Genomic DNA, 14,104 nt, shown 5'->3' with positions numbered 1-14,104 from the left:
ATTTTGAATAGCTATCTTGAGGAGACAACAAATTTGTCTTTGGGTCTTGGCACACTATCCCAAACATTGTTTTTTATAATAGATTAAATATCAGAAGGTTCAGACTTAGTGGATTCATTTATGTGAGTAACATAACATGAATGATTTCTCGTCCTCTTGGTTTCTTTAAGTACTTCATTAGGTACCATATTGTTTTCTTAAATCATTTTTCTTGCCCATAAGGGTCTTTTCTTATTAAGTGGATTTGAAGTATCTTTAGGATTAGGTGTAGTTGGTCCATTATCTTTTATGCCACTCTCCCTCTCAATCATAGAACTTTTATCATTATTAGGAATGGAATCATCATTAGGTTCTTCTATATCTTTAAAAGTTTTGAATGCAGTATCTTTGTCAAACTTGACATCTCTACTGATTTCAATTGTTCTTGATCTTGGCACATATACTCTATAGGCTTTAGAACAATCACTATAGCCAACAAATATGCCTTTCTTTCCTAATGGCTCTAGTTTAGTTCTCTTCTCCTTAGGAATGTGGATATATATATTGGACAACCGAAAATCTGAAGATGACTTAGGTTAGGTTTGTTTCCTCAGAAAACTTCTTCAGGAGTTATGTTTTCTAGAATTGCATGAGGACATCTATTTTGAATATATTCAACAATATTAGATGCTTCAACCTAGAATGATGTATGCAGTTTTTGATCGTGCATCATTGCTTTAGTTGCTTCAATGATGGTTCTATTTTTCCTTTCTGCTACTCCATTCTTTTGAGGGTTAAATGGTACATTATACTTCCTCTTAATCCCAGTAGATATACATAAATTTTTGAAGTTCTAGGAGCTATATTCTCCAGTATTGGATCTCAAAATTTTGATTTTCTTCCCAATTTGGTTTTCAACTAAAGCTTTGAATTCTTTAAATTTGAGTAGGACCTCTTATTAATCTTTTAATTTAAGAAAATATATCCAGGTTTTCCTAGAATAGTCATCTACAAAGATGATGTAGAATGAAAATCCTTCTAATGAAGGTACTGACATGCATAGTTTAAAAACTCGGTATCGGCAATATCTCAGCCGACCCAAAATTTTGGAAAAACTCGGAATCAACAAAAACTTGGCAAAAAAATCAGCTCATTTATCGAATATTTGAAAATATACAATTTCTTAAAATATTCTTAGCAATTTTATAAATCTACTAAAGTCTAAAATCTATTATCAATCTATTATAAATCTACTAATATATTATATATTATAATATAAATCTATTATTTAATAATTATCTATAAAATATATTGCTACTAGCCTACTACAAATTATCAGTTCTTAAAAATGAAAATAAAACAATATTAATGTATATTTTAAATTTAAAATACAGTAAACTTAAATTACTTTTGTCTTTAAAATTGTAAATACTTTAAATTTACTGTATTACTATTTACTGTTTTAAATTTAAATAAATACATTAAATTTAGTATATTTAAAACTTAATAAAAATTAAATTTAATGTAAATCTTTTAAATTTAAATTTTTTAATATTACTGTATTGTAAATTTTAATCTTTTATCAAAACAAATAAATAAATTTTTTAACAAAATTTATTGATGAAATTATAATATATAATTATATTCGGATTTACATAAAGTTATAATCAAATTTACATAAAATTTTACAAAAAAACAATGAATATCAACATATCTTATGATTCCAACTGGAAGTCTAGAAAAAACGAGTAGTAACTGGAAGGCTGAGTGCAAAGATTCGTCATTCGAGCACATCAAAAATGATGAGTGACTGGAAGCTCTAAGTGCCCTAAAACGCGAATGGTAATTTTGAATATAGATTTGACCCAAAAAATCAACGCTGTTCAACGTTTTTTCACCTCAAGACCCGCAGATAATGGCAATTTTTTGACTAAAAATCATTTTTTTTTTGGAAATTTCAGGGCTGGTGTTTATGGTGTTTATATCGCCTGCCTTGTTTCACGGAATATCGCGATTTTTGCAATTAATTGCCAGTATTTTAAACTATGTTGACATGGGTCCACATAGGTCAGTAGAATGAGTTCAAGAATGCTCTTAGACTTATGTTCACTGGAATGAAATGGAGTTTTAGGATTCTTTCTTAATGCACATCCTTTACATATTCCTTCATGTTCAGATTTAAGGTTGGGTAGACCTTTTACAATTTTCTCTATAGAAGGTAATGCTCTAAAGTTCAAATGTCCTAGTCTCCTCTGCCAAATTTCATTTGTCTTTCCAGGTTCATGATTTAGTGCTATATTTGTGGGATTACAAAGTTTGTATAAGGTTTAAACTTCTAACTCCAATAGTAATAGCATTTTTAATGTTTGAATTCTTCATCCAGCACAAGATTTTATTTTCTTGAAAAGCAATTCGATATCCTTGATCTGCTAGACCAGATATAGAGATAAGGTTTCTTTCGATTCCAAGAACAAATAGGACGTCTTTAAGGTGTAAGTTAACTCGGGTACTTAGATGTATTGAACAGGTCCCAATTCCTTTCACAGGGTAAGTGAAGTCGTCACCTATTGTCACTTCTTCAGTTGAATATTCTTCAAGAGTCTCAAATTTATCTCTAAATCCGGTTATATGTCTGGAAGCTCCGCTGTCAACTATCCAGGTGTTTTTATTGGAGTATATCTCACTAGATAGAGCAAGATAGAATAATGAGTGTTTTTCATTCTTATCTTCTACTTGACTTCTGCCATGTTAACAGGATTTTACTTCCTTTCAAGACAATACATGTGAGTACGACTGATGCACTGAATAAATGATTCCCATGATATTGGTAATCCTCTAAGAGCTATTAGAGATAATTCGACATCTTCAACATTGTTTCCAATGGTAGAGAGTTGATCTCTTAATTCAGAGATTTTGGAGAAGTAGGCGGTGATTGTATCTCCTTTGTCCATCTTGATGGTTAGAAGTTGTTGTTTTAATGTAAGCAATCTGCTTGCATTGTTAATCTCAAATGTGTCTTGAATAGTTTCGAACACATCATAAGCATTTGTAAGTTTTGCTATTGATGGGAGAATATGATCTTTAACCCCATCATTGATAATTTTCTTGGCCTTATTATTCTGTCTTTTCCAAGTTATTGATTATTTTTCAATTTTTAGTATAAATGACTCCAATTCAAGCTCTTGGAGTATTGCTGTGATTCAAATTTTCCATGAAACGACGTTGGAGGCACCCTCTAGTCTATCCTCAACTCTGATATTGTTCACCATGATTGATTTGATTAAGGAAGTATTTCAGTGATCTTGAGGCAATAAATCACAGTTGGTTCAAAGATTTGTTCTACTATTGAGGCTCTGATACCATGTTAAGGAATTTAGATCAAAGGTAGAATTTAGTTACTGTGAATTCAAATGCCTATTAAATCTTTTTTTATAATCAATTGCAGAAATATTTATAATGTTTTTCTGATCTTCAAAGTTGGCTTTGATTCTAAGTCTTTAATCAAATAATATTGTTCTGAAACTTCAAGTAAATGATACTGATCTTTGTTATATGTAACAGGTGACTGCAGATATATAAGATCGAGGGTAATAACATATGTTGTATTGATGTGTTTCCATCGATCTTATCTCTCAATATATATATATATCTTGGAAAGAGTTGTGTCCGATTGTATGGACATGACTCTACATGCCCTTTGGGCCCGTAGGGTCATGTCCATACAATGGATGACCTTAGTTAATCGTGTTTACACAAACACAGTATTAGATCTGATCACTGATACCAAGGTTAATACAATTGATCACAATCAGTGATCTTGACTTATATTTGTCTACTGTTGATAGCAGTCTGATCAATGATAAGATCAAGTGCCATGGTGACATGCATAATACAATGGATTATAGATTCATGAGTATAAACCAGATCGAAACTGTGAGATACTCGGGCAGAGTAGTATATGATTGCATGTATGTATATGTAGATCTACATATAGGTATATGCATTCATATGTTAGTCTGCAAAACATATCTCGAGTCATAATCAGATATTTGATAAGAGATATCTGACTGATGCTATAATTTCAACAATTCCTTCCATCCAAAAGTCTGCAAGAATTTGTGATTCACGACACAAATAAAGGTGAGTTTCCTTTTTCCTCTCTAGAAACTCCAGATCATTAACAAATGTAATGAAATCAGGCAAAATGATTTTTGGAAAACACTGAAATCACTACAGAAAAACTCATGAGTCAAAGCCATGATTTCTGCCTTCAAACTTTACTTTTATCTCTACAAATGGTGGATAATGAAACCCAGTGAAGAAGGGCGTAGAATGATAGCTTAAATGCCCAAAAAACAGGCGGAAAAGATTAAGTATATGTGGCAAAGACTCCAGATTTCTTCCAACAGTGGCTGCAACTGAGAGTAATGGCAGCACAAGCTTCAATCGAACAAACCCTAAGTAGAGCTTCAAGACTTCCAAAAAGCTTCATCAAATGTGATAAATGTTTCTAGGTTTGGCATTTTACAAGGTGGATCTCAAAAAATTTATCCAATATACTCCATAAGTCTGTAGGCTTGTCTTTTGAGATGTTTTTCATTTCCTTAGCCACAAATTACTTAAGCCTTATGTGTTACTGATCGGTAAACTAATGGGTCACATATATGAGGTTTGTACTATTACTAGCACAAACAATATTTATTTATATTAACAAAATGATCAATTATAAATCAATTTGATAAGTATTAAAATCTAAAGTGCTATACTAATGGATAAGTTAATATTGATGACTTAGAGGCTCAAGGTGGCAATATGGCGTTGAAATAATTTGTATTAAAAGGAGTATCAGATCATTGTGTAGTGGTATTGAAGGCTCATTGCCATGTGTCCAGAAGTCATCATAGACTTTCAGTTGTATTCGGAGTCTTAATGACAAGTTTTGAGCCATTATAGGAGAGTCTTTTGGAGTTTTTGACTTGTCATCATAAGGACATTTGGAGAAGCCATTTATGAACAATTGGAGTGTTTTAGGGGCAGTTTTGATGAGCTATTGGGTTCTTTATTGGATGGAGTGATGGTGCAGGGGCACTTAGGAACAACAAGCAAACCATGAAGACTATGAAGGAATGGAAGATACCTAATGGCAATCAGAGGTCTAAGGAGATCAAAGGGATCCTAAATGGTGCAAATCATATCGATTATGATGTATTGGCTCCTATAATGGTTTAATACCATGAAATGACATTTGAATGAAATAATATCCTTGAAAGGATTAAACGAATGTATCTTGGCCCATTAGTGTCCCAATGTGTCTATGAGGTTCTAGGAGGTTAGTTGGGTTTTAAATAAGTCTTCTAAGTGTTGGAAACACTTTAGTGAGTCAATTTAACGAGTTTTAGTTCTTTTTCATAGTTTAAAAGTTCAAATATCTAATTGATAACGACTAGTAGCCATTTAGGAGGGAAATGGAGTTTCGGTTGTTTAAACACTTAACTAATCCCTCAAACCGGTTGGAAGAGGTTGGGGAAGTTAAGATTGATTCCTATTTGTAGTTAGGACTCCATTGTACGGGCAAGGAAGCCTGGAGTGTACGGACAGCACTGAGATTCAATAAAATACATGTTTTGATCAGCAAATCCATTGTTTTGGCATTGTTAATTCTTGTTTTGATTTGAGATCTTGTATGGAATAGGTTTGGAAGTTTCAATACGATATTGGAAGGATTTGTTACATGTTTTAGAGGGTTTGAAAGTCTTTTTACATGACTGTACCTTCACTTCCAGCGAAATAGAATAATCTCCTGAGTACTCTTTCTTTATTTTGAAGTTTTCTTGTACCTAATAACCATTCCATGGACTCAAAGGCCTAGAATCCATGGAATGATGATTACTAATCATGTACCATATGAATCTAACCTGATACTTGCAGAAAACTGATTGAGAAGTGTGATCACAAGCTGGGACTAGGAATGTTCTATTGAAATTAATGGCAGAAGTATAGCAGCAGGAGTTTGGGCTGAATAGCATAGCTATTTTATGATTGGAATAGTCTTGTCTGGTGGAGTGAATTGTGAATCAATCACCAATTGATCCAAGAAAGGCTTGGAAAGGTGAGATTGGAGAAACCCCCAAATCAAGGGTTTGAAGCAACGAAATTGGGGCTTTTGGGGTTCCTGATATTTTGGGTCTAATTCCTCTTAGGATTAGAGGTTTTGGGACATTTCATGACATTGTCCAGGAGTTTAGATCTTGGAGATACTTCTGGGTGGTGGTTGCTTTGTTAAATTACCAAGTTTTTAGTGTGTTTGTAGGGGTAGAGGCTGAGTACTATTATTTGGTCCAAAAGACCAATATCTGAATTTGAGATATGTTATTGTATGGCCAAAAGGGTGTCTGAATGTGGATTTAGTTCTTTTTGTGTTTTGGGAATGTTGAGAGTTTAAAGACCAAAAAGGTCATTGCAGGGCTAATTGCTGATTGCTAGGCCTCTAGGCCAATTTGGAGACTTTTTCCATTGTGAGTAGGAGATAGGTCTAGAAACCTTGAAACCACTTTAATCTACCCTTGTATACCTCAAATACATCAGATCTATCATGGGTTTGCATTTAGAGTATCCTTGGTTGAGTTAAGCCTTTTAAAGCCATTTGAGCACTTTGGGAAGTAGTGGGTTTGTAAGCCAAATTTGAGTAACTTGTCTTATGTAAAAGGTCCATCACCCTTTCCTCTGCATCAAGTGATTTTTTCCAAGTTGAGGGCTTCTTTTCAGTGAGATTTGACTCCTATTTTTGTGCCTTTTTGGTTGGATTCGACCACAAGAGGTGGAGTTTGAGTTTGTACTTAAGAAGTTTGTAGCTCATTTGTAAGAGAGTTCTCTCGTATGCAGTTTTGGGCTCTTTGTGATTTCTTCTTGATCCTTTGAGCAGATTTGCTGCATTATTTTGCAATTCAGTGGATGATAAATGCAGAGATCACCTTGGAAACCATTTTTGGATGAGTTTTATCACCTTCTTGCTAATTATGGAGTTGTGTATTAATGTGATTGGATCAAACTGTTAGTGAAATTCTTCCTTTCCTTCAGTTTGTCTCACTGTTATACCTATTCTATAAAAGTGTTATGTGCAGGTTGTAGGTTATGTTAAATGAATGTCATAGGTTTCCTTATTATGAAAATTATATTCTCCTTTACTAAGCAAGTATGCATTTAAACTTTTTTGCAAAATACTGATGTACATGCATCATAGAGGCAAGCTGTGTGAATCTATTATTGATCTTTTTTGGGTTTCAAGTGTTAAATTTTATATGAATACCATCATTTCAAACTTTAGGTGCAATCACCTTAGCTTAGTTTTCATTTTCTATAGTCTTCTTTCCTTTTCCCTCAGAAAGTTCGTGAGCTTTGGTGGAACATCTGATAGGAACTGGCCTAGAAACCAGAGGTCTCACTTCAATTGCATGTCCCACGTAGAAGTGATTCCCATGCTATACCAAAATTACTGAACTCATTTAGTTTAGTATCGTGTGCAAATTCTGGTACTTAACAACTCTCTCTTGTGCTTCCCTTATACCCTTTGTTTGTCGCTTTACATCTCTTGCCTCCCTGTGGTCAATCATGCTCTCTTTAGCCTTACCCTCAAGGTCTACCCCCCTGCCTCCCAAGGTGACTCCTCTCACCTGCACTTTCTTTGCTTCACTTCAAGTGACTCCAACCTTTTCATCCACCACCTTAGACGACTCCTCCCCCAGGACTCTTTCATCGATTTTGGGTATGCCCCCTTCATGTTTGACTTACTGGCGATTGCATTGTGGGAGTCTGCGCTCCTCTCCATTCCCTACCACACTTATATTTTTTTGTAGCTCCAAGCGCAAGAACACTTGCCCCATGAATTTGTGGTTTAACGAGGACTGCAAGTCCTTTCACCCCTTGATTTCTCTCAACCTTCTCTAGCCTTTCCCCCTCTTTCATCCAGTTGAGACTCGATTACCACACCTTTCTCTACCGCAAGAAGTTGTTCTTCTTGATGCAGTATAGATTTGTGTGTGTGTCTCTCATGCAATCTCCAAAGCTCTTTTGGTGTTCCATGTTCCCTTGCTACTCTCCCCCTTCCACCTTGGGCCACAACTCCCTTGTCTCTGACACTTCCACCCTCTATGAGATCCCTGATCAATCCCCTCTCCACCTCACTCCCCTACCTTGTTGCCACCTCTTCACAATCTTCAACATCAAAAAGACAATTAGATGAATGAGTGGTAGTAGGGTTGCTGATGAGGAAGGGTTCCAAGCGGAACTCTTCAAGCTTGGTATTTCATTTTTGGTTTCCGTTCTCACTGTGTTCTTTAATAGGGTGGTTTGCATTAGCTTTTTCAACTCCTGCTCGTGAAATATTATCTATCTGATCCATAAGACCAGGTCGGTCTTTGACTACAACAACTACAGGGCCATCATGATTAGGCATACTTTTTCCAAACTCTACACCACAATGTTGGGCACTATCTTATCCAGGGAGCTTGGTCGATAACGTTGCAAGGCTAGAGGGTAGGTCAGTTTTCGTATAGGCTTTCAAACCATGGACCATATTCTAACTGTGTAGACTATCATTGAGGAAGCCTTGTACCAATCTGCAAAAGTTTATTGCTACTTTGTAGATTTTCACAAAGAATTTGATTTGGTTCCTTGGACGACTCTCTTTTAGAGACTCAGAGACATTGGGATTTCTAAGCTCTTGTTGACGACTATCATGAGGTTATATGAGAGTGTTGTGGGCAGGTTCAGGACAATGCAGGGGTTTTCATCTCCTATTAGAGCACCATTGTGGTGAAGCATGGCTGCCCTCTGTCTCTTACTCTTTTCGGTATGTACATTGACAAGCTTGAGGATTCCTTTGGGATTTCTCACTTCCCAGTGACGACTGCTACTTACACCAAGTTTTGATCTCTATTTTACTTTTTGTTGACGATGTAGTCCTCTTGGCCTCTTCCCTAAAAGGGCTTCAACGATGTCCGGATGGGTTGACCTCCTTTTGTGACTCGCAGCAGTTGTTTGTGAACCTGGGCAAGACTCCGGTTATGATCTTCAACTGCTTGAAGACATCCCATCTTTACTTCTACTTTAAGGGTGAGGAGATTGAGATTACCTCCTCTTATACTTGAGGGTCAAATTCTCTTGTCCCCATTTTAGCATGAGATTTTCCATGCAGCCTTGGGTCAACAAGGGCCTTGGTTACTATGCTTGAGAGACAATGTGTAGACATCACTTCCAGGACACTACAACCAAGATGTTCCTCTTGGACTCTTTGGTCAAGTTGATTGTTCTCTATGATTCGATTGTGTGGGGGCCTTCTCTTCCAGAGTCCGATTCGGCTTTGGTTGAGAGAGCCCAGATTCTCCTTCTACGATGCATTATCAGATGTCACCGGTCCAATACCCACAATAACGTCTTATCCAAGTTCAAGGCTAATCCTCTCAGACTTGGGACCATCTTTAATCTGATTTGATTTCTTCATCAACTTTGGAGCTTTGTGGATTTTGCTGAAGGCCGCAATAGATATTCTGACCTAGCCTATTGTTCTTGTGAGAGTTTTCTTGCTCATGATGGTAGAGGTTATTGTTGGTTCGCCTACGTCATTGCTTTTCTTGGTTGGATTGGGATTGCGATGGACCGCTTCCCTCCCTTTCAGTTCTCTTTGGATGCCCCCACTCATCTCCTTCCTTCTCTGCAAGAGCTGAATGAGCATACCAAACTTGACATCTAAAACTAGTATATTATTACAACATGGAGCAACCCTCCAGGGGGCCTTTACTGGAGGATGGCTTGCTATGCTGACCACTACATGAATATCTAGGATGGGGTTATTGTGTACCCACCGTTGGACTGATGCCCTCCGCATCTCTTTGGGATCTTTTAAAGTGGTTTCTCATTGGTTAAATATTCATAACGACCACCAGATTAATAGGGAGGACATGATTTGCCACTTCTGTCCTATGGGTGAGGCAGAGACGGAGGCCCATTTTGTGTTCTGCTACCCTATCTACTATGGTAGTAGAGGAAGGTTCTAGTGCTTGTTCAAAGAGTGCATGTCCTTATCTTCTTTTCTCAGATACACCAATCAGTGGTGTCTAGCCCTCTACCTCTAGGAGGCCATGCGACTTCATGATCACACTTTGTAGCTTTTGCTTCCATTGATGTAGTCTCCAAACTAGCTCATCACCTCCTTTTCTCCGAGATCCCTTGCTTGGGGGAAGAAGCAGTTGCTCGACCCTCTTCAGATCACATCATGACTGTGAGGCCTCAGAGAGGGTACATTCAAAAGCACCACCCTATCCCCAATGGTTCCTTACAATAGTCTGAGACACTACCTCGCCCCAGACCGTATCCTTCGGTGTTGGACTACTTCCCACTTGTGAGGAGTATTTAGGTGCTTTTGTTTTGTTCCTTTTCTTTCTTGCTAGTTTTTTCTGTGGACACCATTTGGTGCTCTTGCTGTTGGCTGCTACCTTGTTGTACGTTCTCATGTCCCTTCGATCCTTGTTGGTCTCTTGTTGGACATTAATAAATTTATTTTATCTTATCTAGGCATTGTGTTCTTTTCACTTGCTATTGCTTTGTTTAGAAAATAGTTTGTGAGGTCTCAATGGAGCTCAAAGGTGTTAAAGTCTCGAATGGTCTTTTTACGATAAAGGAATAATTATTAGTTCTTCATATGTATACAAGTTAAGCTTTGGTATTCATTTTTGCTAATTAAGAAAAAAAGAAATGTGTAACTATACTCATTATGCCTTAACTTGGAGGATATGAAAAAAATGAATTTGATGTGTAATTATTGTTAAGAATGTTAGCCTCTTAGTGTCTTGAAACATCTTAAATGATATATTGATTAATCTTATTCATTGTCAAATGTGTGTGTGTATCTACATACATACATACATACATACATACATACATATATATATACACACACATATATATATAAAATCTTATTCATTGTCAAATGTGTGTGTGTGTATATATATATATATATATATATATGTATATATATAAAACTGTCATACATTTATATTGCAGATTATTGATTTCCGTGAGAGTATGATTTGTCTTTCTTATTTATAATATAAGGTATTCGTTCTTGTATACTGGTTGTATCGATTTACGTCTGATCCATTGTTTTTTCACTGATTGAGTATCGGGTGTTACTGTCTTGTCACACACCAATTGAGAATCGGGTGTCTCTGTTGTTAATACACCAATTAGTAAACGGTTTGTCTGTCTTGCTTTACACCACCGATTAGTATTGGGTGGGTTTGTGATTAGTTCTGAAGTGGTGCAATTATATATATGTTGAGACATGACCACATAGGGTCATGCCCCTACATGGTTATGTTTCAACATATATATACGTGTTCTATTTCAATATGCAGATTATATCAATCACATTGGAATATCGATCTCAGGTTATATCAGAATACTACTTCTTATTTATATATATTGAATATATATTGGATTTACATAAATCATTATTATTAGGCACACATAGGAAGAAGAAGTCAAGCATTCAAATAAGAAACTCGATGTTCTCCAGAATTAAATAATCTCAGGACTGAAAATACAGTTGCTTAGTCTCCACCAATAAAGATCTATTAAACTTTACAACTATAGTATACTATAAGAATATTTTTGCATTTATCAACAATGGTTAGCTTAGGATGACTTATTAGAATTTCTTTATAATAAAAATTTATTGCTGGATGATTCTTCACTTAAACAAGTAAACAATGCTTGAGAAAATAATTTTTTAGGCTTGTTTCGGAAAGTTTGTTATCCAGATTGTAAATGACTTTGTGAACAAACATTAGCAATTAAATTCACAAATGTTATCTGTTCATGCTTCTTTTTAGGATAATCTAATTTAGTTTAATTATATTTTGAATTGTTTGTCTGTTTCCAAAAAGCTCAGATATTGGTGATTGGTAGGCATTTTATATGGAGTAATTGGTCATTTTTGCAGTTAGAAAGCCATATAAAAAGACTCGACGAGGACTTGCTTCAGTTTGCAGAGGACCTAAAGCAAGGTAATCTGAATAGCACTGTGAATTTTGTACAAGGTTTTAAATTTGTACTGATCAGGAAAAATATGGATAATTTCTTTAATGATAGCTAAAGAAGTGATTCTTTGGCAGGCATTTATAGACACACATAATTGGACACGTGATAGCGTAGTAATTTTTGAAATATTAGGAAGATTTATTATTCTATTTAGCTTATTATGGTTGTCACTGTTTGACATGAATATGAACAGAAGGGAAAATAGGCCCTGATGAACCTGCAATTCTTCCACCAATCAGTTCAAGGGAGGAAAGAAGGAAACATTATTTCTTTGCACAACAAGCTAGAAGGCTTGAATTAAAAACTGAAAGAGAATGGGAAAAGGATCGAGATAGGGATTTTGAGCTCATGCCTCCTCCAGGTAGTCACAGACGGACCATTCCTGCTCCCGTCGATGTAGATCAGCCCATTGATCCCAATGAACCCACATACTGTGTCTGTCATCAGGCATGTTTTGCATCCAACCTAGTGTACATATGAAAGTAGTGCTTTTGGATATCATGATTTGATGTTTTTTTCTATTTACCTTATTTGTAACTCTTGTGTTTTTCTGCATCCAAAAATCTCACTCCTTTCTGTTAAAAACTAAATGCTGACCAGCTCATATTGTAATAATTTCTCATTTCAGGTTTCTTTTGGAGATATGATTGCCTGTGATAATGAGAACGTGAGTAGCTATCATAAATGTCATTGATTTTTCTGTTATGAGTTGACTTATCTTTTGCACTAGAATGCCCATTTGCTGAAATGTGGTTGTATGCAGTGTGAAGGTGGAGAATGGTTTCATTATGCATGTGTTGGTCTAACACCAGAGACACGCTTTAAGGGGAAGTGGTACTGTCCCACATGCAAAATGCTGCCACGGAAGATTGCTTCAGACCCTTCCATATGACAGAAATGGATGTATATCGTGTTTCACAGAAAAATTACCAATGATTTAAACAACAAAAATGACAAGAGGCTATACATATAATGTCTTCTTTTGTTAAATCATGTTGGAATCACAAATGATTTTAGTTTTTTCTGGATATGTGGAAAGTTTGTATCATTTTCAAAGGTGATGCAGGCTGAAATCTCAATATTTTGAATCTTTCAAAGTGATAAGACTATTTTGAACTGGCAGGACAACTTATTGACGACATAAGATTTTCACAGTCCATCGATGTTATGTAAAAATCTTCTAAGAACATTTCTTAAATTTTGCGTAAGTTTTTCAGATCAAACTATGCGATCCATTATCAGGATGGGCAAGATAGGTAAAATAAATGTAGAAAAAGCCCCATTGGCATAATTTTCTCAACAAAGATAATATATTATTACAAGAGAAGTCTTTAAAATCTAAGTTATTGGTTCAAGTTCGGGTTCGAAGAACTGGTTCGTTGGTACGACAAAATTTTGAAATGTGGTTTGGGTTCATTAGTACAAAAACATGTAAAAATTATACATACATACATACGTACATATGCAGCCAAGAAGAATGAATTAAGATTAGAATGCCACATAATATCATAAAAACAAAAAAAACACTATAAACTTGTAATTATAACATCATATTTATTATCAACACCAAAATATCAAAATAATTTTGTGTCCAAGTGATGGGGAGGCTTGGGATAGACTAACTAGTCCATGCTCCTGACCCACAGCTAGGATCTAAGTGCTCTTTTGACACCTTTGATGGTCTCCAGGATTCCTTATTCACTCAAGGATCCCTTGACCTGCCCAAACCTACCCACCAAGTCAAGACTTCCAACTTCTCAACATTCCAAGGTTATTCCCAAGCAACCAACTCCCTTCAGGTTTATAAGGGTCATTTAGGGTTTTTCACCAACACAAGCTCTAGCAAGGATTGTGAGGAGTTTTTCAGAGGTTTTACAACCTATTCCACATGATCAGATAGTCAAGTTGGGTTGATACCCGATTGAATAGTTCCTTCATAAACAGGGCTACTAGAGGAGCCCCAATTAGGCCTCCTTGCGAATTTCTAGGGCTTTTACCAACTTTTCCTTAAGGTTTCATAAAATATGGT

At 35.8% G+C, this 14,104-nt stretch overlaps 1 protein-coding gene across 1 annotated transcript in view; it reads left to right on the top strand.

Moving 5' to 3' along the window:
• Nucleotides 1-13,298, top strand: part of LOC149532914 (PHD finger protein ING2-like) — a 131,030-nt gene extending 117,732 nt beyond the window's left edge. The window contains exons 4-7 of the mRNA XM_089805042.1: nt 11,978-12,041; nt 12,269-12,522; nt 12,704-12,742; nt 12,839-13,298. Coding sequence (XP_089661168.1) covers nt 11,978-12,041; nt 12,269-12,522; nt 12,704-12,742; nt 12,839-12,967 — 486 coding nt within the window. The 3' untranslated portion in view covers nt 12,968-13,298. The remainder of the gene's footprint in view (nt 1-11,977; nt 12,042-12,268; nt 12,523-12,703; nt 12,743-12,838) is intronic.
• The last annotated feature ends 806 nt before the right edge of the window (nt 13,299-14,104 follow it).

This window comes from Cupressus sempervirens, chromosome 10 (assembly GCF_028749045.1).
Source record: "Cupressus sempervirens isolate cs-2001-9-10 chromosome 10, ASM2874904v1, whole genome shotgun sequence".
Taxonomy (NCBI): Eukaryota; Viridiplantae; Streptophyta; class Pinopsida; order Cupressales; family Cupressaceae; genus Cupressus; species Cupressus sempervirens.
This window is presented reverse-complemented; position numbering and strand designations above follow the sequence as displayed.